The following is a 25,404-nucleotide window of genomic DNA, read 5'->3' on the forward strand; positions in this document are numbered from 1 at the left end:
CTCAAACCCGCTCTCCTCTTCCTTCCCATTGGCCATTTCTCCCTCTCTCTCTCTCTCTCTGTCTCCACATTTTTCTCTCCCATCCCACTGTCGTCCATTCTGTTTCATCCCCTTCCATCGTTCCATCGCCACCCACCTTTTCCATTTCCACCTTGGCTCGATTCTTCTTCCCCTTCTTCTTCTTCTCCTTCTTTTTCTTCCCCCGGATAGGTACACTTTCGCGTTCCCCTAGCCAATCTCCATCACCCGCGAGGTGGAGACCTCCTGCGGGAGAAGTTGGGCTGAGTTATAACGAACAATTAAAGCTGGCCTGGCATCTAGTCTAGGGGAGGGAGGCATTAATGGACCAGCTAGCCGCGGGACGTAACGAGCGCGTGAAACGCGTGAACGATCAACGGGGAACAAAGGGTTCGTTTCTTCCGGCGAGAAGACCACCTTTAAAAAAGACGACAACCGACCCCGATGATGACGACGATGATGATATAGTCGGGAATTATACATCACGCTATTACCTGGCCCGGATGAACGTGCAACTCTCGCGTGACAATCCCCACTATTGTGATCCTTAACCCTCCCCAGCCGCATTCCTTTGTTCCACCCCGAGGGATAATTTGCGATACGATCTCTGAAAAGCTGCATCCCCTCCCTTCCTTTACTCGCCCTTTACTTAGTATCACCACCACCAATACCACCTCGTGAATATTTCTATTCAATCGTAAATATCGAGCTGTAACGAGAATTCGCGTGAATCCAATTCTATAAAAAAAAAAAAAAAAAACGAGTCGATGGAGTCGCAGATAATCGGATAATTCGACAACTTTCCACCTATCGATTGGATTCCGGATGGACTTGGATCGTTCGCGCAATTAGTCGAAAGTTATCGGTGTTTTTTCTTTTTTTTTTTTTTTTTTTTTTTTATGTAACACCGGAAGGTAGTTGGACGAATCACTCGCCACTCGTGTGCTGGGATGATCGCGTGCCGGGGATAGGGTTGAAATTGTACGTACAACACCGTGTCATAAAAACGGTGCACATCCGTTCGACGATTCACAGAATCAAATTCAGTGGCGATCCTGGCGTTGGTTTCTGTGTCGCATTCCGATCAATTCATCATTTCGGGGAGCGAAATTAAATCGTTCGCACGAGGACGATCGATGTCGTCTCGTTGAAAACGAGGGAGGAGGAGGGAAGTCGCGATCGAGCGAAAATGTTGAGAATCTCGTTTCGATCAACGAGAGCTGATTAACGATCGATCCGAGTTTAACTATCGAAACGCAAATCGGGTATTAAAAGAATAACTCGTCCCACGATTTTTTCAAGATGATTGTAAATCCTCGAAACGCGCACGAGTTTTCGAGCTAATCGAGTAAAGAGCAATAAATATTCGATGGAATGTTTCGATTAATTTAGAAGAAGAACGGTAGAAAGGATCTCGTTTTAAAGTAAAGTTGGCAAATGATATCCCTCTTTGGAAAAAAAAAGGGAAGAGAGGAACGAAGAAGATCCGGAACGAGGTGAATTAGTAGACGTTTCCAGGGTTAACCAGACACGAGTAATACGTCATAATTATAAGATAAATCCAGTCGCGGTAGAAAAAAATTACAGCCACCGTGAAATTGGATGATCGCGGCGTCACGTCCCCTCCGGGCAACTGCAAAAGGCGGACCACCGTCCTCCACTTGGCCGACTAAATTATAGTCCGATAAATCAGCGAGCCGATCACTCCAGCCTGCGCGAAGACGCATTCTCTCTTCGATCCTCCCTCTTCTCGGGAACTCGCCCTCGCGCCTTAAAACTCAATTCGCCCCGCTTTGACACGCGCGTGAAAGAAAGCGGCGAGACAAGAATCGCGAGATGATAAAATCGCGCGCGCACGATTTCGTTCCATTTGATCGAGGACCGGATACGGAAATGGCGCGATGCGCTGATCCGTGACTCGCGGGGAGGACACGTAGCAAAAGAGGTTGGTGGCCGTGCAATGAAGAATATCAAAGCAGGCGGCACGACGCGATTTCTCGAGTTTATGCGATCTTATTCGTCACGTCCACGGATCTGAATTTCGCGCGAACAATTGTTGCACGAATGGTAAATTTGGAAGAGGAAAAAAGCAAAGGAGGTATAGGTGAGCGGCGTTCTCGACGAGGTTCGTCGAGAATGTAAAATAGGAGGGGGAAGAGAAAATACATGGAGGCGAAGTAGCATCGAAGAATATTTCGCGGGAGCGAAATCCTGGCAAATCCTTGTTAAATCGAGCAAAGTTGCGTTCGTTTTTAAATGGAAGAGCGGAAGCGCATTGGCCGAGGGACCGAGTTGTCATCCGAGTTTCGTTCGAAGAATCTCGATTCCCAGAGATATTTTTAATAGCGCGGGGGAACAACATTGGCACAGGTGCGCCAACGGCTCGGAGTTAACATCGCCACGGTCGGGAGCTCCATCAAAGTCAACCGGTTCATCGCGCGTAACTGTTATGCTTTCCTGCGGGGTCAGTTTTGAACAAACAATACACTGTCCAAACAACGATCCAACTTGGCCCGATTTCGGGCTTCGTCGTGAGTGCAGCCTGTTCGAGGGGAAGCTAAATCCCGAGTCGTTCCGCGCGGTCACGGCCGGGTTACACCGCGACCCCTTCGCTCCTCTCTTTCTCTTTCTCTTCCTCTGTCCTGTAACCGGCGATAAAACGAAAAGGTTAAGTGTCTCGGAGGAAAGTTACGCCTTAAGGAACACGGAATCTTTCCAAGTTGCGCGATCCGGCAAATCTTTCGCGTAACTCAATATCGTTCCAAACTTTTTTATACCACCGTTATTACGTTCTATCCCGATCTACGATTTTTCTTCCTAACCGATACCGATTTCGAGCTGACTCCTTCGGTTCCACCTCCTCGCCCCGCGAGAAGAATCGTCGCTGGGCATTTCTCCGCCATCGAGAAGAGATACGGGAGCGCTTTATTATTGTCAAAATTAAATTTCGCGCTGCCCAATCAATCGTACGTGGTCTCATTGCACATAATCCTGCGTTTACTTTATACGTGTACATATGCGTGTCTATACGTATACATATGTACTCGCGAACGAAATGCATCTATGTAGGTATGTGTGAGTACGTATGTGTGTCTATATATATCCGCGAAATGTACCTACGTAGGTATATATATATATATATATATGTGTGTGTGTTATGTATGTGTATGTGCGTATATATATATATGTATACGTAATGTATACGTACATAGAGGCGAAGGACACGTATGTAATTCCTACAAGGGCAAAAGGTTCAGAACGATAACAAGCTCGGATAAAGGAGGGTGAGCACTGTTCATGGCGATCCAAGCTGTGACCCCCGCTATAAATTTCCCGAGAAGCCTGACGCCTGAAAATTCCAACCCGTAAGAACCGAGGCCGGCGCGAGGCTTTACCTCCTCTCCCGACATCCTTCTCCTTTCTCTACGGGCTGTAATCCCGGTCGAGGACTATCATCGATCCGAAAAAAAGGTCTCATTTGCTCCCGGTGACGCCATTTTGTCACCGCTGACAGCGTTCCAGTAATATCCCACTGACTTTTTAACGCCAATTTTTCTTCCCCTTTACTTGTGCCTCCTTTTTCTCTCTCCTCTTCGACGTATATACAAACAATCCAAATGGTTCTAAATGGAAAATTTGGTAAGATTCACTTTCGAGGGAGAAAAGGAGAGAGAGAAGTAGAAAAAGCGGTCGGATAACGATGGATTCGATCACGTAAACCGCGTCCTCTTGCGCGGATAAAAATCAAATATTTCCCCAGGAATCCGATTCCCCAGCCGGACATGTATTCTCAAAGCTTCGCATTTCCCAGACTTATTCTTCGGGACGCGTCCTTCGTCCCCGTTTCTCTTTCCTTTGTTCGCCCTTCGATAAAAGTACGGGGAGATATACTCGGTGTCCGATTTTCAATGGGACCGCGGCTAATATTTTCCAAAAATTTGTCGCTTCCACGAACAGGAACAAGCGTGGAATCCGGTCGAACGTGATAACGTTCTTTGATCGTATCGAGCGGCTAATTAAATCCCCTGGTCGCGAAAGGGCGCGTTTCCTAAAAAGTGTCTTCTCTCTTAAACGTTTAATCACGAGTTGTTTGTGTCCCCCTGCTTATGCCCCCTCACCGCCGCGCTATTTTCGTCGACCCGTCAAAGAACGCCGTTTAATTTTCGCGTCGAGTTTGAACGGAGGAGCCGGTGTAATTTCCACCAAGAATTCCACTTCCGAAACTGATTTCCCTCCACGGACGATCGAATACCTCGAATAATTCGTTTACCCGTGTTTCCGTGGAAAAGATTAATTTGCAGAAAGAATGCGAGAGGAAGAAAGAGGAGAGAGAAAGAGAGGTGGAATAACGAACCGTTTCGAGAAGCGTTAATTTCGATTCGAAACTGCGCGAAACACACACCACTCGTCCATCTACGCCATTCGACGAATAATCGCGGCGCACGACAGGGTTCGTTACTTCCTTAGCGGTATGCGCACGAAGCTGGCTCGCGCGTTCATTAGTTGGCGAGCCGGTAACACGAGCACGCGTGACGCCGCCGTTTTGCATAGTGGGAATCGGCTGGCCGCTCGTTGTAATTGGCTGAAGTAGCTGCGCCGGGTAATTGGCAAAGTAGGTGTATTTGACCGACGAAACGGTCTATTGGGAGGATCTGATTACTTGGAGGTCGAGGCGCGTTGTTATCGGGAGGGCGGGTTTCCCGCATCGGGTTTTCCATTGGCGGTACACGATTCGTCGGGTCGGGAATTTTCAAGTTTTAAAATCGATCGTTAATCCAAGCGAACGAAAGAAGAAGGAGAGAAATTTATCCGTAACGAAATTCGCCGAGAATTACCCTATTAACGATAAAATAGCCATTGGATAGAAAATCTGTCGGATTGGACATCGGAATAATCGATAGCCGAGCGGCCCAATCAGGACTCCCGCAACCGTATAAATTCAATATCGACGCGTCTACCGGTTCGCGAGGCATCGCGATTATTTTCCCTGCCGCGTGCACGGGAAGGCATCGTGATTGCCGTCACGAAAATTCGATAATAAAATCGGGGGGAGGGGGGAGGGGGTCGAATCTCCGATACGTCGACGCGCAGGAGAGAGGGAGGGAGGGAGGGAGGGGGAGGTTCGCCTACGACGCGCAACATTGGAACATCCAATTTTGAGAGGAAACGGGTTGGATGTAGCAAGAATTGTCCGAGAATAATGGTTTCCTGGCATCGGGTTTCTTTTGTGAAATAGCAGAGCGACATTTTTCTGGCACCCATGGATATTGAGTTCCCTCCCCCCCCGCCACGTGGAAGCCTTTGTGTCATCGCGACAAATCGATCGTTACCGCGCCATGTATCACGCCCGTTGACACCTTGATTTTCCCTCCTTTCTTCCCCTCCCCCTCCATCCCCCGTGATAATTCACGTCGCGAGGCGGCGGCCTTAAGAAACGCGCGGCTCGATCATCGTTTCCCACGAAAACGACGGCAAAGTGGAGGAGGATCGTCGGTGACGGGGCGCCGCGACGCGTGAACAAACGAGGAGGAATGAAATTCCCCCATAAATCGTCGGTGGCGAGGGTGGTCCAGCACAGGAGGAGGGGATTTTTCGCGGGTTTCGCGAGATGTTTGCGAGTATCCGCAACTTCCGTGGCGGGACGTATAAATCAAAACGCGGGACATTCTTTAGCCGGCCGAGTCCCGACACCAGAAATAAGCCACTTCTGTCCGCGAAACGCCTCGATATATATTATCTTTCCTATAAATTCTAGCGGAGAAGCCCTTCCGACTCGTCTCGGCACGCTCTTACACCGAACGTACGCGCCTTCTTTTCCACCCTCGTGCGCCGATTCTCGTGCGAAACACGTTCTTCCGGAACGAGTCCACCCTCCCTCCTCTCCTCTATCCTATCGCTTCTGCGCGCTCCCGAAAAGAACTGCCTCTTTTACATCCTTGGAAACGTAAATCTGCCCGATGGATATATATTCAAACTCATATAAACCTGCGTTTCGTTGATAAAATAAATAAAATATTCTCGCACAAATGTTCGACGAAATTTCCAGACTCGAGAATTAACGACTCGTTCCAGCGAATAAACACGGATTAAGATTAATTGCGGAAGAAGAAAGGCTCGTTCGATCGACTTGAGAAACACCGTCGACGAGCATTTTCCGAGTGTGACGCGATCGATAAAACCGTACGTGCGTCGTTCATTCATTGGATTGGTTAAGTGCGGTTTTTAAAAGTACGTGGCCCGATGAGGGAATTATTAGCTCGTTGAAACGGGATTGTAAAAGGTTTATGAATCGTTAATGACGCGAATTTTCCGCTGTAATGGACATTGTATAACTGTCGCGTTTCGGAGAATGAAGCGCTAATGCTTTACATTATCGCGAATGGCGATATCATTGGGCGGCCACGTTTTCGCGCCATTTATTTTTTCATCGAGCACGGGGTTGAAATTGAACTCTTCGTCCGCGTTCGTCCCCAGAAATTTCGCGTATCGAGTTCACTTGCTCGATCACGTGATATTACGTCGAATGCAAATCGGAATTGATCGTGTACCTTTTTCGCAACGTCTCCGCGATTATTGCAGGCGCCCGTGGAAAATCCAAGTTGGAGGAAAATATCGAAACCGAGCCATTGATTTCGATCGTTCGCAACGATTCCAAATTTGAATTCGCGAGTAAAGACGAAACGTAGGAAAGCGAGAGACACTCGATCCGTACGATTCGAACTCGTTTAACTCGGCCGCGTATTCGAACGATGTACACTTGGATTCGATTGGGTTGATATTCAATTTCCCTGGGAGAATAAATTGTGGCGATAACGGTCGGTATAGGATAGTTTGAGAAGTTTGTTGGCCGGGAACGGTGAATCTTCGGTATACCGCGAGCGTATTAGACGGGTAAAGGGTACGAATGACGATTGGATGGGTCACGGAGGAGCTGCGGAGGAGCAGTCCTGACACTTTTGGCAAATTTCCACGCCGAGTCTACGCGTTATCTTTTGTCTCGGAGTAATTGTTTCCCCCAGGCGGGTATGCGCCAACAACGACGACGACGACGACGAGGAGGATCACTAGGAGGACGAGACGACTACCACCACCGATGCAGCAAGCCGGTTTCGAGACGAACGGGAAGAAGGAAGAGCAGAAGGCGATGGGGAGAGGGAGAGCGAGGCGGGATGCAGAACTATCTCAGATATGGACGCGGACATTTATGTCGTAATGAAACGTCAGCCGTTCCGCCCAACCGAATTTTGGGAACTCTCTCTTTCTCCTACCCTTTCTCTCTCTCTCTTTCTGTCCTGGCTTGTAGATGCTAATTCGTATCCGCTCGTATTTCCTAGAAATCTCGCCCTTTCCCTACCTCCTGGCAAATTTCTGCGCCCTCGGTTTCGCTATCGGTCTCATTTGCCCGACAGACGATTTCGCTCGCATTGATTTCGCAGGTGCCACCCACTCGTGGACCTCGTAATGGATCTCGGAACGAGATCGAGCGGGAGAATATTCCGATATCGAATCCCGCGTTAAATAACCGTAGGAAAATATTTCCCTTCGCTTTCTCGCCATCTTCTTCCTCGAGGATGGAAAAAAAGCAACAGGATCTCGAAAATAGAGAGGAGACGGATGATCCGTTGTTGGATCTTCTTAACAATGGTACGGGAAACGATGCCTTTTACCCGGTGTGTAACCGGTAAATAAATAATTCGGAGGAATCGAGACACGAATATAAAAAAGAAAATGAAAATTCCGAGCGAAGAGAGGAAAGGAAGATCGATATAGGAGAATCTTACAGATTAGTCGTAACATTTTCGGGATTAAAGTTATCGAAAACGAAACAGTAATTCGCCATAGGAGAAATTAATGAATATCGTAAACCGAGTAGTGGAAAAAAAAAAGAAAAAAAAGAATCAACAACGCCGGTTAAATGCTAATTACAAAGCTAACGATTATAAAAAGAGGGAACCGAGAACCCATTACGGCGTTCATCCCGTTTCTGTTAACCAAAGAAAAATTAAACGATCGAATAAAAAGAAATTAATTTTCCTATCATTTCTAATTTTCTTTTCTTTACAATATCTACGTGACCGGCAATAAACGACTCGTAAATCCTTTTTACGGGACTCGAAGGAACAACCATAGTTACGCGAGGTTTATCAGGTTTATTAACCCGAAGAGTTTATAAAACTCTTGTGCGAAACCAAGCGACGACGAGAGCGGAGAAAGAGGTTTCGAATCAAAAAGCAGCATCGATGGCAAAGGTTTTGCGCTAATGTCAACAATTATCCGCGGCCGCGATTAAAATCGCCTTCTCCTTCTTGCTTAAACTCTAATTAAACCTTTTCCTCGCAACGTTTTTATACCGTGGATCCTTTGTGGACTGGACGACGTTTTGTCCTGGTTGAATCGCGTTTCAGTTAACAGTAGGCTACGATCCACACCGAAAAACGAGCAACCGTTTTCCCCGCCAATCTCGCGATTGTTTTGTCATTCTATCCTCGTCGAAATGCACACACACACACACACACACACATACTTTCGTTTCGATAGCTTTCAACGTTCCTTCTCTCTCTCTCTCTCTCGTATTTTCCGAGGCAATTTTTCTCGGTAACCCAATTTTCTAACGTAACGAGATAATTTTCTTACATTCTACGCCATTCCATCATTTCATCCAATTAGCATTTTCCCGTTATTCGTCACTCTTTCTTTGCGAGAAGAAAAAGAGAAGGTTGTATTTCTCGCGATGCATTGCGTAGAAAAAAAAACGCGAGTTTCGCGAAATTGCATTAGAAGACGTATGCGAGGGAAGAGAGGAGGAGGCAAAGTTGGAGGTCGAGGAGGAAAATTTCTCTGTTCGTTGGCGGTTTTTATCGAGAAACCGCGAGGTTTTAGCATAAGCTTCATTTACGGGGCTCGGTGAAACGGATGGGCGGCACTGTTTGCCGAGCGGATCCGAAAATAAATAGCGCGCGCGCTTTTCTTCGTGGTCGGAGGCGGGCAGCGGGGCCGAGACTCGTTCACAAAGGAAAGGACGTTTGAACGACGGGACGGTGAATGTTTAATCGCGTTCCCGCGGTGAAAAATCGCGCGTCCGTTTACCGATGTCGAACTTTGTTCCCCGACAACGGTCCCCGCTTTTTATAATGCTCTTATCGTCCTCGTTATTCCGTGGGAAATTGATGTCTCGACGACGGCCGGGTGTTACGAGGCCCGTGATCTAGATACGTTTAAAGCGTTTCTCCCTTTTTTTTTGTCCTTTTCCGTTTAGCTCAGTTTTAAGTAGCTTTACGACCCGTTCCAAGATTTTTCTTTCTCGACGAGGCAAAAAAAAAAAGACGCTTTTCCCCCTCCCCACAACACAATATTAAAAACGTACATAAAGCTCCCCTAAAATATTTATCATCCTCTCTCAACATTTTCAATCTTCGCGGCCATTAAGACAACTTGCAACGATAAGTACATATAAGATTATTAATGAATTGTCCGGAACACGAGTCTGCACAGGAGCACACTTTTGCTACGTGTCATTCTCGTAGACAGCAGAAACTGTGCAGAATCTTTCAAAGTGAATTATCCTCTCGATTCAAACACCCTTCACCAAGACCGTTATTAAATCATCTTACGCGAGGACTTTATTATCCACCAGCGAGGTTCGATGCTCGCGACAAGGTTGCGCCGTTCCGGAACCGATCCGCTTCTTGCGCTTGTTACAAAAGGGGTTGTTACCCTTTCTGAAAAGTTCCGCCGTCGTCGTCTTCCTCGTTGTCGTATCCGCGCCATTATTTCGTCCAAGCTTTTTCGCTCGCGACCGCAAGTATTACGTCGCACTAAACAAATGGGTTATTCGCGGCAACATTTGTCTTTGTACTTCAGCCACCGTACTTAAAGCATCCGAGACGCAAGTAAAATATTTGCGGGAGCAAGCAACCGCTCTCCCCTTAGCGATTCCTCTTTTTGCCCCTCCCTCCTCGCCACTATTCCTCTGTCTTATTCCATCCGGTTGTCCCCGCTAAATCCCGTTAACGTGTATTTTTACGAGGGATTACGGATCCTATCGGTAATTCCGTCTAAACTATTTGCACGGGAAACATCTGGCTACTAGCGCAAACAAACGATTCGCGGAATCATCGCCATTCCCCTCTTCTCCTTTCCTTGGAATTAACACAACGCCAACGATGGAAATTATTACGATTTTTATTTTCTGCTTTGAAAATTGTAAACGAGCGCGTGATATAAAGGAACGCTTGAATCGAAATATATCGACGGAGAGTTGATTTCAAGAAAGAAGGAAAAGGGAAAGAAAAAGAAAAAAAATTAATCAGAGGAAATCGCGTTTCGGTGTTGCAACGCGCCAACTTGGAATAATAAAGTATTCAAGGTGGATCTCGGCGCCAACTCGAGATTTCCCCGTCTCTAATGCGCTGTTTTATATTCGATTAATTCCGTCCGGTTTCACGCGAGATCCGACCGCCTGGAGGAAGGGTCGCGTCCAAAAAATTTCGAATTCAGATCGGGTGGGCTCCCCGACCCCGTATCGGGGAAACTAACCACTCTTTCCACCGCGATTTCGCCCCGTTTCTTCTGCGAACCTCGCCGAGGGGTCGTTGCACGCTTGTAAATGGGACACGAATGCTGAAGCGATGCGCACGAAACGCGTGCACGATCGAGCGACGAGGATGTCGTAAATAGACCGACAAAATCATATACGCGCAAACATGGGTGCTGGAACGCGTGTTGCGTCGCAGCGACAAACATATTCACGGGCAGGTGAACAAATATTACATGTACGTGGGATCGCGTGGCTTGATAATAAGGACGAGGAACGAAGAGAGAAGTTCACCGCCGTACGTTGAATCTGCGAGGGACCATTAAGCATCTTCTTCAAATTTCCTCCTTTTCTATTCCCGATTCTTACCAAAATTTCACGCATTATTCTCGTCCAAAATCTGCTTAAACTTGTAGCAGATAGTTTTATAGTATTGCAACAACAGTATCATGACAAGCGATTGAAAGGTTTAGCAAAAGTTTCCAATATCTGCTGAATCATTGTAGAAAGAGAATATCTTTCGTCCAAGTTCGTGTATCGTTGCGCAAGGAGATTCTCCGAGTGTCTGAAGCCTTTTACACGCGTTCACCGATTTTTCCCGTCGTTCCTCCGTCATCTCTCGCTATCGCTGCATCAATATCATCTCTTTATATACCTGTTCGCCTAGAGCGGATATTCGCCTACGCACATATTGCATTCCGAGATCGTTCCACGACTGTTACACCGTTCCGAGTGAAAGCGTTCGTCGCGTCTTGAAGTGGTCTTGATCACGCGCGCGCGCGAATATGATTCGATTTCGAAAACTCCGCCTATATCGCAAACACGAATTCCGAGATCCGCACGATCCGCGTTTCACAACTGAATATCTCACGGTCTGTCGGAAATCGTGAAAGGAAACGCGCGAAATCGTAAATCAATCCTGCCAGAGGCCGAAAATCCAACTCTCAATTTCCTCGTCGATCGATCAATCCTGCTCCAAACGACAGTTGCGGATCCTCTCGCAACTCGTTTCCCCCTAATTCTCCTTCGCGGCTAACGAACAAGGATCATCGAAAACCGAGGCGAAGGAAACGACGTTTCGAGAATAAGATTTCCCGAGAAGAAGAATTCGCACACAAAGGTGGAACGGGCCGCTAATTTCCCCCTCTCCGGAGTTTGTGATGGGACGCGTACACGGCGTACACATCATGTAGTTGGTACACGTGTACCAGGAGTTGGACAAGCGAGCACACGAGTTCTCTTTTCTTTACGTTTTACGTTTTATCCGGTTGCACGGAGCCGCCGCGTCCTTGGACCTCGATTTTTGTCGGAGGTTGGATGCACGGTTCCCCAGTTAGGAAAAAAGCTAGGAAGAGGAGAAGGAGAGGAGGAGGTCGTGTTTCCGCGGCGCACGCGATCCGCAAAAATTCGAACGGGGAAAGCTCTGCCTCCGGCTACCCCCCGGGGCCATCCACATCGCGCAACCCTCTTCAACGTTCCCTTTCCAGGGATTTCTAGTGTAAAATACGGAACGAGCGTGCCCGTTGCGGTGGGAAATTTCAGTAATATCAGCGGTCACTTCCGGACCCGTGAGGAATATTAAACCTTCCCTCCCCCTTCCCCCTTTCCCTTCTCTCTTCTCCCACGAATTTTTTCCCCCCTTCTTCCTTCCTCCTTCCACGAAACCAGCACGAAATTAGCCGGACGATCGTACAACCCCGTTCGGGATACAATTTTTCTCGAGCGAATGTTTCCCTCGTTAGTTTTTTAATTGGATTTCGGTCAGTTTCGATCCCCCGTTCAACTGGAGAGGGAGAAGGGGGAGGAAATCCTCGATCCGTCAATTATTTGCTTTCTAACGAACGTCGAAACGGAGGTGAGGAGATTTTTCGGTCGGCCAGCTTCTCTTCGGCTTATTAATTTGCCAACGTGAAACAACGTCGATCGTGCAAATCTCGGCTAGCCGTTCGCGATAAATTTGCGGTCGCTGGGTGGGCGGGAGAGGAATAGCGAAACGAGCGCAAATATGTGATTTGAAATTTACACCGGGCCGATATTGCATTATGTTCCGTCAACGCGTGTAAACAGGAAAATATTCCGCGCGGCATCACGTTAACGAGGCGACAATCGATGCACACGGTTGAAACAAATTACAAGGAAGGAAAGTATAAATGCGCGGCCCATGTATCCAGCGATTTGGCATCGTTGTAATTTCGATTCGGGATTGAAAAGTCGAGTGGAGCGCGTTACCAACGCGTTAAACGGAAAGTAACGCGGGCAGCCTCGATCAACGATGCGGTTACACGTGCTGCAATTTATCCACCCACGCGAAAATTGCATTCCCAGCACGCGCTTTTTTTCGTCGTCAAAGAAATATGGAGCAACGTAATGGAGAATAAAAGAGGGAAAAGGTCAAAGGATGGATAGATGGATAGACGGATGGATGGATGGATGGATGGATCTTCTCCTCTTCCGCCTTGCAAAAGTATTCTTGAACGCACTTGGTGGAAACTGGCTTCTATTACTGGCGTTCGATCCACACCTGGGTACCAAACCTCTCCTCCCTCCCCTCCTCTACCACGTAGATCCACGCAAATCCTGGCGTGGATCGAATCGATATCCCCGAAGGAAGCAACGGCCAAGAACGGACCACGGGCCAATTTCCTCGGGACAGTTTGCGATTTTTCACTTTGCACGCTGCCCTGCGTAATCCCGTTTCTCCCCTTCCATCTAACGATAGTCCCGGGGCCACCCAAGGGGAAAACGTCAGCGTATATCCAGACAGAAGGGAAATACCGCCGCGCGTCTGGTCAGGTTCACAGAGGGACGGCGTAAACGGGGCTGGTATCCTGGCCTCTGTGTATTTATCAATCGGAAATATCGTCCCTCCCTTGTACACTTTGTCGCTTCTTATTCCTTTTTTTGATTAGAAATTCGCATAATTGCAAAACTTTGGAGTAGAATTTCGAAAATTTCCAACTGGATTCGATTGGGGAAAGGTCCAAGATCGGGGGAATTTCGAGAAAAATCGCAATTTCGACGGATGACGATGATGAAGTTAGAAACTGGAGCGAGCAAACGGTAGGGTAGAAAAATTTTGATATACACGAAGAATGACATTCGAGACACGATGATATCCGCGTACAGAAATATCCGGAAACTGGCAACGCTCGTTCGACGATGTTGCAGACGCTTGTCGATATCGAGATCCGAGCGTTTAGAAGGCGTCAGAGTTTGCTCGATAGCCCGCAACTAAAGAGGGATATTTGCGGATAATACCGGGAAATCTTTTTAAACTTTCCGTTCCGTGTGGGTGGGTCGCGTTAACCTCCTATCGGAAACAACTGTTTGTATTTCCAATAGAGAGCCGTCGCGCATCAAGTGGATGAAACCTTAGGAGACGGTTTATCCTTTAAAGTTTATCCCAACAAGAGACGATGCGCTCGCTCCTTCGGCTTTCCTTTGCCCGCGAGAAATCGATTCCACGCGCGTAACCGACGTCCCAAGCAAAATTGCCCACATCCCGTTCCACACCCCTTTCAAAATCTGCTTTCTCCAACGCATGGCAACGCTTTAAATCTTTCGCGCGCGCGCCTTTAAATCCAACTTTTCCCCTCCTGAATACGTAATCCGTATCGCGCACCTTTTAAATATAGCGTGAATGTATCGTCGAGCGTGGGATATACAACCAAACGTAGAGCCAGAGAGAGAGCAAGCTTCGAATTTCGGTGTGTGTTCCAAGTATTTTTTTAATTCTACGTGTAAAAACGGAGAATAAAATTGCTTCGTTTAGAGGCTTCATTTTTTTGAGAAAATTGAGTTTGAAATATTCAAACGGGAAATATGAAGATTAGACTTACGTACGAATTTTCAAATTAGATTTTTACTCTCTTTTTTTCTTTTTGTACCCGGATATACTTTTTTTCCGAACGAAAATATTGTATTCTACGTTATTGACGTTCTTCTTTTTTTCCCCCCACGTAGAACAATCTCCTGCCGATTATCTGCCTAGCTGAAAATTATCCAAACTGTATTCGAGTGTGTGCGCACGACAAGTTTACACAAACTCGTTTCTCTCCTATACACGTATACAGCTCGAAATGAAAAAACTTTTCACTCCTTCCCTTTTCGACATATTTTCACGCTGTTAAAATTTATAACGCTGTTCGGTGTTATTATTATACTCGTATAATATATATATATAACCCAGTACAATCCCATTACGATCGATAGGTTCGTTAAACCGATCGTTAAAATATGAACGAGCGTATCGCGCTCGCCGCGATTACGTATCTGCAATCGAATAAATACAAACATTAGAGAAAACGCACAGGCAGGGAGGGAGAGAGAGAGAGCAGGGAGAAACAATATCGGGCGGAAGTACGTCATGCGGAAGCGTGAAATATAATAGAGACTCAGGTGGTACGATATCGATAAAGCTCGATCGAACCTCGGGGATGGAGGGAGGGAGGGAGGGAGCCACGTTACGTTATCCGATCAGGTATTATTTGACTTGAGGAAAATTCCTTGCCGAAGGAAAACTAACGTTTAAAAGATGCGACGCAGAGGCAATAATATCGACACAGGGGTAGGATCGATGCGTACGACGTTCAATATCGAATGGATCGCTCTTCGACAAATATACTCGTCTCCTCCCGCTGCATTTACGCGTGTAACGCTTCGACAACCTCCCGAGAGACGGCACAAAGCGAAAAAGCTTGGCGTTTTAATTTGTCTTAAGGTTTCTTCAGAGACCTTTGACAATTGTCTTCGAAAGTGAGAAAGGAAAAATTGATCGTTGAGACGTAACACAACGCAAGGGATATAGATTCTGTCTATCTGCATGCATCCAGTAATACTCGGATCCCTGAGAATTTTCCAACTTACGCAAAGTGACAGTTTCTCCAAAAAAAATTACTTGACTCTACTTTTCTATGCAACGCACTAAAGACGTGAGTCTTAAAATCTGTCAAAACTTCGTTGAGATTCACAGAAGAAGATTGGAATCGCGCTTGCACATGGAAGTTAAATAAATCACAACATTCGAAATCGGAACGCTGGTCAATCAGCGATCGTTCAATTCTCCTTCCCTCCCTCCATGATGGTTCATTTGATCGACGTAGGAGACGAACTTTCATCCATCGGATCGCATCACGTCGCGGCGAGAATGATCGATGCGAAAACGAGATGATGAAGGAGGAAAGGAGCAAGAAGCAATGGGTTGAGACGGCGCGCATTTAACGACAAAACCGTAGCGAGAGATATTTACGTGGGAGCCATATGGTTGAGCAAAGCAAAACAGTTCTTAAAATGACGATCATAAATTTTGGTAAACGGCCTCGTTGGAATTTATATTCCGCGTATATAGGAAAGAGACGGCGGTCCCTCTGTGCGCAGTTACGTCGGTATGCAACGTAACCTATATATATATATAACTTCCGGTATCAAGCAGATCCTCGTTAGAGGGCAAAAGACACATTTCGTGGCGAGTTCAGGTAACGCGGTTGACTCTAATTGAGAAAAATTGTTCGTAAAACGCCCCTACCGGACAAAAGAGATGCGGGGGTAACCCACCCCCCCTTTCGCCACAATTTATTATACGATTTCTTCTTTGCGGAATTTACCGCGCGCCTCCTGCCAATTAAACTCGCTTCAATTTGGATTAATCTCGAGAACGTGAAGAGCTCCCGGCTATCTTCTTCCCTTTTTCTTCGCCCGGCCTTTCCTCTCCGTTTTTAACGTTCGAGGGATTACAGGACGCCGGAGAGCGATCTTTTCATTAAAAAGTTCTATCCGTTCCCGTGGAAACGTTTACGTTGATATTAATATCTCAAAATTTACAAATGATTCCCTCCTCTTGTCCCCCGGATTATGTCTCCCTCTGATGATTCCCTCTCCCCTCCCCTCCCTGTTTACGACGTTATAACTCTTCCGAGTTGAAGAAAAATATATATATATACATATATTTGGACGCTTCGTTTTTAAAAAAAAATACACGGTATACAGAACCTTTTCGAGAGTGCGTTTTTGTTTTTTCGAAAAATAAATGAATGACGATACATATCCGAACGTAAACAATAATGGTAAACATTCGAATAGCTATTATTTTAAAAACGTGCTTTCGCGATCCGCCCATTGGAAAATATGAAAAAACAAAAGGTAGAAACGATACGGGAATCCCTTTAAACGATCCGTTCGAATCTATCCTCCCTCCCTCTCCTCCTCCGCCCGTTGACCATCGCGATGTTTCGATCGTGCGGACAAAAATGGAGGCGTTCGAGAAACCAAAGGAAAGGATCGAGAAGGGAATAGCCAGCCAATAAGTCCGAGAAGATTCGATCACGCCCGTTCGTTCGCGTTTCCATGTCCGCTCGATAAGACCCGAGCGCAAACGAGCCCGCATCGTTTTTTGTTTCTTTTCTTTCTTTTTTTCCTTTTTTTTTTCCCTTCTTTTTTCCTTTTTCAAGCACGATGACTCGACCCTGTCGAGAGGCGATTATTTTTCCGCGTCCCCTGCAACAGAGGAGAGATCGAGTTCGTTAAGCCGTGACAATACGGTTTATTTTCGCTCCTCTTGGCTGATGGTCGTTTCGCGTTCACCTTCGTGACGCGTGCCATCGAGGAAATATCAGCTGTGTCGATCTCGATCTCTCTCTCTCTCTCTCTCTCTCCGTTTGCCGCCGTTTCCCGTCCTCGTCTAGAAATGACGTGAATTATTAACGAGGGGGATGAATATTCGAAGCGACGTCTCGGTGCAAGACTACGTTTAACCTGTCCGCGAAATTAGCATGCGGTTTTTCGAGCCTTCCCAAGTCTCGACCTAATTGTTCGACGATCGGATAAAAAGAGGGCGTCAAAGGCTACGTATATAAACTTGCTCGTTTATCCCGGATCGTTGACTAATTATCGATGCATCAGGTTGCCGAGATTATCGGAGAGGGGAGGTGGAATTATTGGTATCGAGAGGGAGGGGGAAAAAAAAAAAGAGTCGCGAGAATTGGATGCAAATCGAGGATAGAAATCCGATAATTCGAATTAATGAAATTCTTATTCTAATTTCTCGTAGGAACGAATATACGAATCTGTATTATATTTTCGACTATATCGCGCTCGAAACTCGCGGATACGAGATATTACGGATATTAAAATCGATACCCGGCGCAATCAATCGGTTCTCTTCGAGAAATAGAATTACAGACGCACCGCGTCGTAGTGTAGTAATCATTTACATGGAAAAGAAAGAAAGAAAAGATGTAGATCAATAGGGGATAATTCGAGGTTAGCCGACGAATGAAATGCGAGTGAAAATCTACGCGAGAGTAGACGAGGGAAACTATGTTACGTGTTTGCAACAGGCGTTTACAATGGACGATTAATTGCTCCAGGCTAACTGTGACCAGCTTTTCGCCCCGCTTTGCAAAACCGAGGTCAGGGGAGGATGATGACTCCATCGTTGCGAGGGTTGCGCACCCCTTTCTCATTTATGATCTTATGCAACGTGCAACGCAATGTTATATCTACGTGGTCCGTGGCGACGCATATTAAACAACTTCTTATCCCAAGTTGACCTCTACGTACGGTATCGGTATTTCTGACCGAGGATTCCTTCGAGGAAAATGTCTCCTCTTCGGTAGACGACTCTTAAAACAGAGAGAAAGAGAGAAAGAGAGATATCGAGGAATTCCTCGCCTCTCGAAGATCTCGAAAACGATCTCGATAATTGTCAAAAATCTCCGTTTTCGAGGAGAGAGAGAGAGAGAGAGAGAGGAAAAAATAGAGAAATAACGTGGCGCTTGTAACGAAGGATTTTAAGTGATTCTTTTACCCGCGGAGAAAATAATCGTGCCGCTAAAAAAGTTTCTCCCCTATCTCCGTTCTCTTAATCCAAGTTTTAAAAAGTTAAGATAAACTCGCTTACGCTTGGCTCGATTGTTAGAGAGTAAGAATAATATTTACATGTAACGAGAGAAGGAGAGATATGATACAGCTTGATAAGTTACACAGCGGGGGTATATAAATGTACTTTACCTACCCCTCCCCTTTCCCCTCTCCTCTTTCGCCCCCCCTCCCCCGTAACTTAAAGTCGTTTAAAGACCGGCTAAAACTTGGAAATTTGCTTTCAGATGTGCCTGATCCACCGGACCGCCCTCTCATATCCAACTTCACCTCGAGATCCGTGCGTCTATCCTGGGTGGCGAGTCGTAATTCTCATAACAACCCGATCTTGTACTACGTCATCGAAACTCAGTAAGTCCTTTAAATATTGACTCTACACTTACCTCCTTAGATAAGATTAGCCTTCTCTCGAATCTCTCGAATCGAGAAGGAAATTAATTTCGCCGGAACCAAGTTGCGTGGATCCAAGTTCGATTCGTGTTTTCCCGAATTAATTTCTTCCTCTTCTTTTTCCTCTCCCTTTCCCTTTTTATCCATTGTGCCCGCACGATGATATTTCCTTTCGGCACGGCTCGAAAGTAACGACGCAAGAGGGACAAGGGGCGCGGTCCAAAATAGCCGTCTGCATTCGAGTACGTCTCGGAGAGTCTGATTATCTTTCAGATACAAGGTACGAGTCGGAGGCTTTAGCCCCGTGGCCGGGGGAACGGAAACGGATAAAATAAAAGGAGTTACTAAGGGATAAGAACTGCGGTGTCGATAAGCACCCTTTGTTCTCCCTCGCTTCCTCCAACCCCTGTTATCTTCTCTCATCCTTCCTGCCCCTTTCTCTACCCCACCCTCTTTCCGCTTCTTTCTGTCCAACACGCCCTTCGCAGACCCTGCCGCCTCCTTCTCCTCTCGTTCACGTACGAGAGGAGGAAGCCAGCCCTCTCGCACTTATCCCACGGCTCCCCCTCCCCCGGGTTTCACCGATTTTCCACGGCAACGAAATTCGCTATCGACATTTCCGAGTGGCACGTATATATCGAATGACCACTCGCGAGGTTTGCACACGTGGACGGGGTGAAACGCGCGCGAGGAAATTGGACCGAAAAAGGGAGAAAAAGGGAGGGGAGAAATGGTGGAAAAATCTTTGTTTCCCGTGCTCTCGTTTACTCTCCGCTAAGCCTTATCGCGAATAACTTCGGTTTCCCCGATCAGCCCGCGACATCGGGAGAGGGAAATTCGGCAATGGCCGTAATTCTCATCCGTTGGACGGGGCGCGTAAATCTGACCGAGTCGTGCATCGCGAATAACGTCGGTTTAATTCAATTTGCCGTGACTGTCATCGTTCTTCATTCGTGGGAATCTATGTACAGTAAACAACGCGAATATGCGATTCTTCTTGTCACTAGTGATTTTATCCGCGTGACAAATTTTATTTATCCGGGGATGGTAATTAGATTTCTCGTCGATGAGTCGAAGGGGAAACGAGAAAATAAAGGGAACGAAAATACACGAATACATCGAGATGCGTCGAGAGTTGTTCCAACGAATTTCGTTTTCGAGAAATCAATCGGGCAAGATTCGCAGCAATGGTTATTAAGCTTCGCTTCGGCTCCATTACCGTTACCGTGTTCCCTTTTCTTTTTTTTATCAAGCCGTCAAACGAACGAGAAGCCGGTGTGGAATTTCCTACGCGCAAGAAAGGAGAGGAAGGAGGGCGACAAAAGGGAAAATAAGAGAAAAAAAAGAGCAGCGACGAGACCCCGTCGCGGTGGCGGAAGGGGAGGAAGAGGGTTGTGCGAGCAAGAAAATTAGTTAGAGTTTCTTTGAAAAAGAAAGACAATGGCCTCGCGTCTGCGGCTTGGAAAGTAGATCTTCGATTTTCATCTCTTCGCCACGTTTTTCCTTTCGCGGCGGACGACGTAACGCTTCGTAAATAGTTTTAAATTACGCCGCCCCCATAAATCAGTCCTATAATAAGATTCCCCGTTAAAATCCGCTTTCAAATGCCTTTCAATTCCTTGCCAACGGCCGACTCTATCGTTCCCTATTCCCCGATATCTATGCTCGAGGCGCGCGATCCGATATTCGAATATCGAGATCGTACAACTATCGGCAGGCAATCACGTTTAACGGGGGGTGGCGAAAATTTCTTAATAGCGAGATCAAACGTCACGAGCGACGCGAGAGAGATCGATCGCGATTTAATTATTAAGTTGGAATCGGACGACGCGGGTCGAGAAGAGGAGTTGGCACGTACGACCATTCGTTTCTTGGGAGAGGGAATGACGGTAGTCGGAAGGGAGGGAAAAAAAAAGGGGAAAGAATCCGACCTCCTCGGGGAGGAGAGGGTGGAGGAGGGACAGAAGGGAGAGATCGGGTGGGAGGAAGATAAAACGGAGGGTTCAGAGGGGACGGAATTCTTAATCAAGTTTCTTTTCCGATCCTCTTATCCTCCTCGTTCAACGGAGCCAGACAAAGCCGTGAGAGTGAAGAGAAGTTATAGGAAATAATATATCAGCCGGGTGTCGTTATGGTCGCCGAATATTGAAGTTTCGCCCGCGAACCATTTCGCCTTGCCGCTCTGGCTGGCAGGCCCTTTCAGAAAACTATCGTAATACCTCATAGAACTTGGAAAATATTAGTTTTATAATAAAGTTCGAACAAACTTCCTTCTTCGTCTTCCGTCCTCCTCCCTCCCCCCTCTCTCTATCTCTCTCGCTTCCTATATCTCTCACTCTATTCCATCCTTCCGGATCCTCCATCTTTTCTTCCAACCACGCGGAGTTTCCAACGAAGCTAGGAAGGGGACGGTCTACACTCATTTCGTCCGTTGGATTATTAATCTTTGAAGAAATCAAGCGGCGTTTTGACGAAGAACTCGTCCCAATGTTCCGACGACGATTCTCTCCTCCTCTTCCAACAACTCGGCCCAAATCTCCCAACTTCTTCTCGAGGGATAAGCGGCGGCGGCGGCGGCGGCGGCCGTGAGCCTCGAATTAAAAATTCGACGTCGCCTGGGACCGGTCGAGACGTTTGTCATTCCAGAGATATCTCGGCCGCCTAATTGACCGAGGAACCTCTTTGGAAATTTTTACTCGGTAACGTTCGAGCCAACGATTCATCGATTTATCTCTCGCATCGTTCGTGACACCGATTACGATTTATAATGGGGACTCCCCTCTAGTGGCGAAAAAAGGAAAAGGAAAAGAAAAAGGAAAGTCGTCGAAAGGATTTTTTCGAGCGCGGAAAGAATAAAATCTCTCTTAAATTCTCATCGAGAGTTTTATTTCTATGGGGTTTAATGAACTGTCGACGAGAAAGTAATCCTCCGCTATATTCACACCCGTCGGACTCGACGGACTATCAATCTTCGTACCTTCACGAGGGAGCCAATCAATTTCCTCGAATAATTCATTCGCAGCCGTCCGTGTAACCCGCCTAATATCGTTACACTCGTTCAAACTTTCTTGACATTGGCCGTAATTGACTCGTTACAAGATCACTCCAATTTTTCGTTTCGATCGTCCTTTTCTATTCCTCTGTTCAAATAAACCCTTAAAATCGTTCGTATATAAAGAATTTCTCGTTGTTTAACCTTTCGAAATCAAGCAGGACGAGTAGAACAGAGTTCGAATGCATCGATTACGATTAAGTTGCCCCAAGAAATCGAACTACGCGATATTTGATCGCGATATGTGGGACACCCTTTGCGCAAATGTGAAGAATTGGGGGGAGGGTTTGTTTTCACTAGCTACACAGAAATCGATTCACTGGAATAAGGTATATATCATAGGCTGCTTTGTCTCAATTCTCATAAAAAAAAAAGCACGAACGAACGATGAACATCCACGACGTCGTCTTCGAAACAATATAACAACACGCGACAAACACATTTATCGATTCTCCTCTCCTAACCGAGCAATTAGTACACACTACGCTCGATACTATTGAGAAAGACGAATTATTAAAATACATTATTCAAACACGGAGGTGGAATTCATTAAAACAGGGAACAGATATACCGTTCGAGCGGTGGAAAAAATAAATATTGCATAAGCTCGTTAGCTTTCGCTTCGAGAAATCAAAGAGTCGAGGAATCACTTTAAAAAAGAAAAAAAGAAAAGTATATCAAGTCAAAGTATGAGGAGTATGATGTAATTCGCAAAGTAAGAAAAGTACTGATAGAGTTATCACGATCTCGACTTTTTCTTTTTTTTAATTTCGACGCGATAAACACGCGATTTCAACACAAGGCGCAAGCCACGCGACACGTTTTTCCTCCAAGTTTTCACCCTTCACCTTCTCAACACCACTTTTCCCTCGTTCCTTTCCTACGCTGCGCGTAGTAGCTCTGCTATGTGGCAGTTGTGCAGCTGACGCCCGGATGAGGAACACGGCCGTATGAAAAATTCCTCGGGGCTTAATGGATATAATTTCATCGTGGAGGAACGGCCAACGTTCTTCCCCACGCTCCGATTTGAATAACGGATTAATGACACTTACGTGACGCGCAGTCGAATCGCGATGAGAAGACGACTTTGACCCCTCTCTCTCTCTCTCTCTCTCTCTCGAGGTGAGAGCTATCACCACTCTGACCCCGTTGATCGTTCATTAAGTGGCTGGCTCGTCGTCGATCAATTGTATCGAAAGAATCTCGTTAATTTCGTTTCGACGTCAACGGGCTATTGTACGGCCAATCATTGACCCGTTTCACTCGTGACTCGTATATTACTTGTACCCACGCTCCGATCAAACAATGCGCCCGGGGACGACACAATGGGGACGGATGACACTTATGAAAGTAACATCGAGAATGTTCACAGGCATCCCAGCCTCCTTTTCAATCGCGTCGCCGATCGAGTGCCCCATCGAAATTTCGTATTCTACGGATATATTCGCGGCTCGACTCGATCATCTACGCAGAGCGACGCGTATTCGACACCGCTTTTGTCTCGAACGGACATTTTTCTCGTCGGTCCAACGTCTGTCTTCCAACGTCCTCTATTAAATTACGATTAAAGTCACGAGAATGTGAATAATCGAAAGTTTTGAAGCGATGGATCGCTAGCGTGTTAAACAAAAATATCATACCGCGATATTCAATATTCCTGAAAAAAAGGAACACGATTGTCTCTATAATCGTGGATTTTTAGCCGAACAATATTAACGCTTCCCGAGTACGTAATCCGCTGGGACGACACCGAAAGGACGGAGAGGATATCGCTCTATTATCGAAAATACAGGGCGAGTTGTCGAGAAGAGGATTGGCTCTCGATACGTTTCTTCTTCTTCTTCTTTTTCGAGAGAGAGGATTAAGGCGGATAGAAAGGAAGGGAAAGAAAGAAGAAGGCAGAGGTAAACGTCCCGATCGTTGTCGAAAATCCCCGAGAGATTTGCCGCCTCCATCAACGTGCCCTTAGTTGCGCGATACCTGGCCAGGGTCAGCCGACTTAATTCCAGAAATTGTACCGTTCCTATGTTTATAGAATACGGGGAGAGAGGAGGCAAGGCGGAGGGGTTGAAACAACGACGGTTAATCGACCATCGCGAAGATTAGAAGGAAAACTTAATTATAAAGATCCTGATTGGTGGAAATCTCTGGGGGCCACCATCGCCAACTCCAACAAGACAGACCTATTCCACCGCCAATAACAAGTTTCGCGGAATTGCATACCGTGAATTTTTCGATATACCCTTATCTTTACTCCCGCTTATATACCTTCATCCATACACGCTACTTCTTCACCCATTCTATCTCTCTTGGGATCAATCGGGGGAACGATAAGCCACACTTTCGATAATCGTTTCTTGATACCGAAAGAGTACGAACGCCTAGTAATAAACCAAATTTCCAGAAAAGAAAAAGAATACCATACTAATCGAACTCGAAATTCAATTCAAAGAGAGGACGTTTAATTTATTCGAAAATCGTCGGATAAATTTATCGACAATCTGGATTTACGTTCCAGCCGAGTTATCGATCTTCTCGTGCCCTTTGAGCAAATACGGCAACTTTTAATTACGCGCGACGTGTCCTCGCCGCTTCAGCATGCGTCCCGACAACACCTTTCGAGATGATTTAAAAGGCCGCCCTCGCGTCGAGAAGAAAGAATGAGGAAAGAAGGCGACGAGGGAGCGGCGGCCGAGAGTCGCATAGAACAAGCAATTTCACGGTCCACGGAAATGAGAGAAAAAAGGAATGGAGACGGGATAGGCGGACGTGGAGCTGGGATACATTCGCGCCAAGATGTGGAGAGAAACGTAGAAAGGATGGTCTTAGCGTCGAGATGATGAAAGCGCGTCGACTCGCGCGTATTCCGTATCGTTGGAGGGGAAAAAGAAAAAGACGATCTCGCGGGAAGCTTTGAACGGCTCGCAAAGATTTATCGAGACGAGGGGAAATTTATTTCGACCCGATTAAATGCCTACTTTATCGAGTCGGTCGTGCGCTCTCTGTTCAAAGGGCGGAGCAGCCACCGTTGCCGCTAGCTTCGTCGAAAACACAATCTTACGAGATTGAAAAAATTCGCCATTATATGCGGTGTAAATTTACCGATTTGATAAATTCCTCTCTAACCGTTGAATCGAGGTGAAGCGTGGACGCGCAGTTTTGCGCGCTCGTGTCGAATCGTTTATTGTATTAGCGATGAGAAAAATAAGAAGAAATAAAGAGAGGGGCGGAAGAAAGAAAAAAAGAGCGAAGGTCGCGCATCGACAACGATGATAATAACGGTATAAATCTTGTCGCGCTCGATCGATTTCCGTGTTGGAGGGAACGCGGGCTGCAATGACCCGGTTACACGCCAAATAATAGTTACCGCGTATGTGTACGCACACACGTTGAACCGGCTACGATTCAATTGACGTTATCAACGTTTAACAGAAACTCCGCTCCTGTGTATACACGTGCGCGTGTATCGGGGGCGAAAGCGAATCAAAATAGCGGCGCGTGTAACTTAATTCGCCGTCTGAAACGAAAACCGGTA

General features: G+C 46.5%; 1 protein-coding gene and 1 long non-coding RNA gene across 8 annotated transcripts in view; one reads left to right on the forward strand and one right to left on the reverse strand.

The window, feature by feature from the left end:
• Nucleotides 1-25,404, forward strand: part of LOC108002836 (tyrosine-protein phosphatase 99A) — a 316,308-nt gene that overhangs the window by 219,657 nt on the left and 71,247 nt on the right. For 4 of the 5 annotated variants that reach the window (XR_009828850.1, XR_009828849.1, XR_009828851.1 and 1 more), the window contains one exon: nt 18,655-18,778. The exons of the other annotated variant lie outside the window; for it this stretch is intronic. Coding sequence is in view for 1 of the 4 variants with exons in the window: in XM_062071332.1 (XP_061927316.1) it covers nt 18,655-18,778 (124 nt within the window). In the remaining 3 variants the exon portion in view is untranslated. The remainder of the gene's footprint in view (nt 1-18,654; nt 18,779-25,404) is intronic. 5 annotated transcript variants of the gene reach the window in all.
• LOC108002837 (uncharacterized) overlaps nt 1-25,404 on the reverse strand; it is a 268,276-nt gene that overhangs the window by 201,759 nt on the left and 41,113 nt on the right. The window lies entirely within an intron of this gene.

Source organism: Apis cerana, linkage group LG2 (genome assembly GCF_029169275.1).
Source record: "Apis cerana isolate GH-2021 linkage group LG2, AcerK_1.0, whole genome shotgun sequence".
NCBI classification, from domain to species: Eukaryota; Metazoa; Arthropoda; class Insecta; order Hymenoptera; family Apidae; genus Apis; species Apis cerana.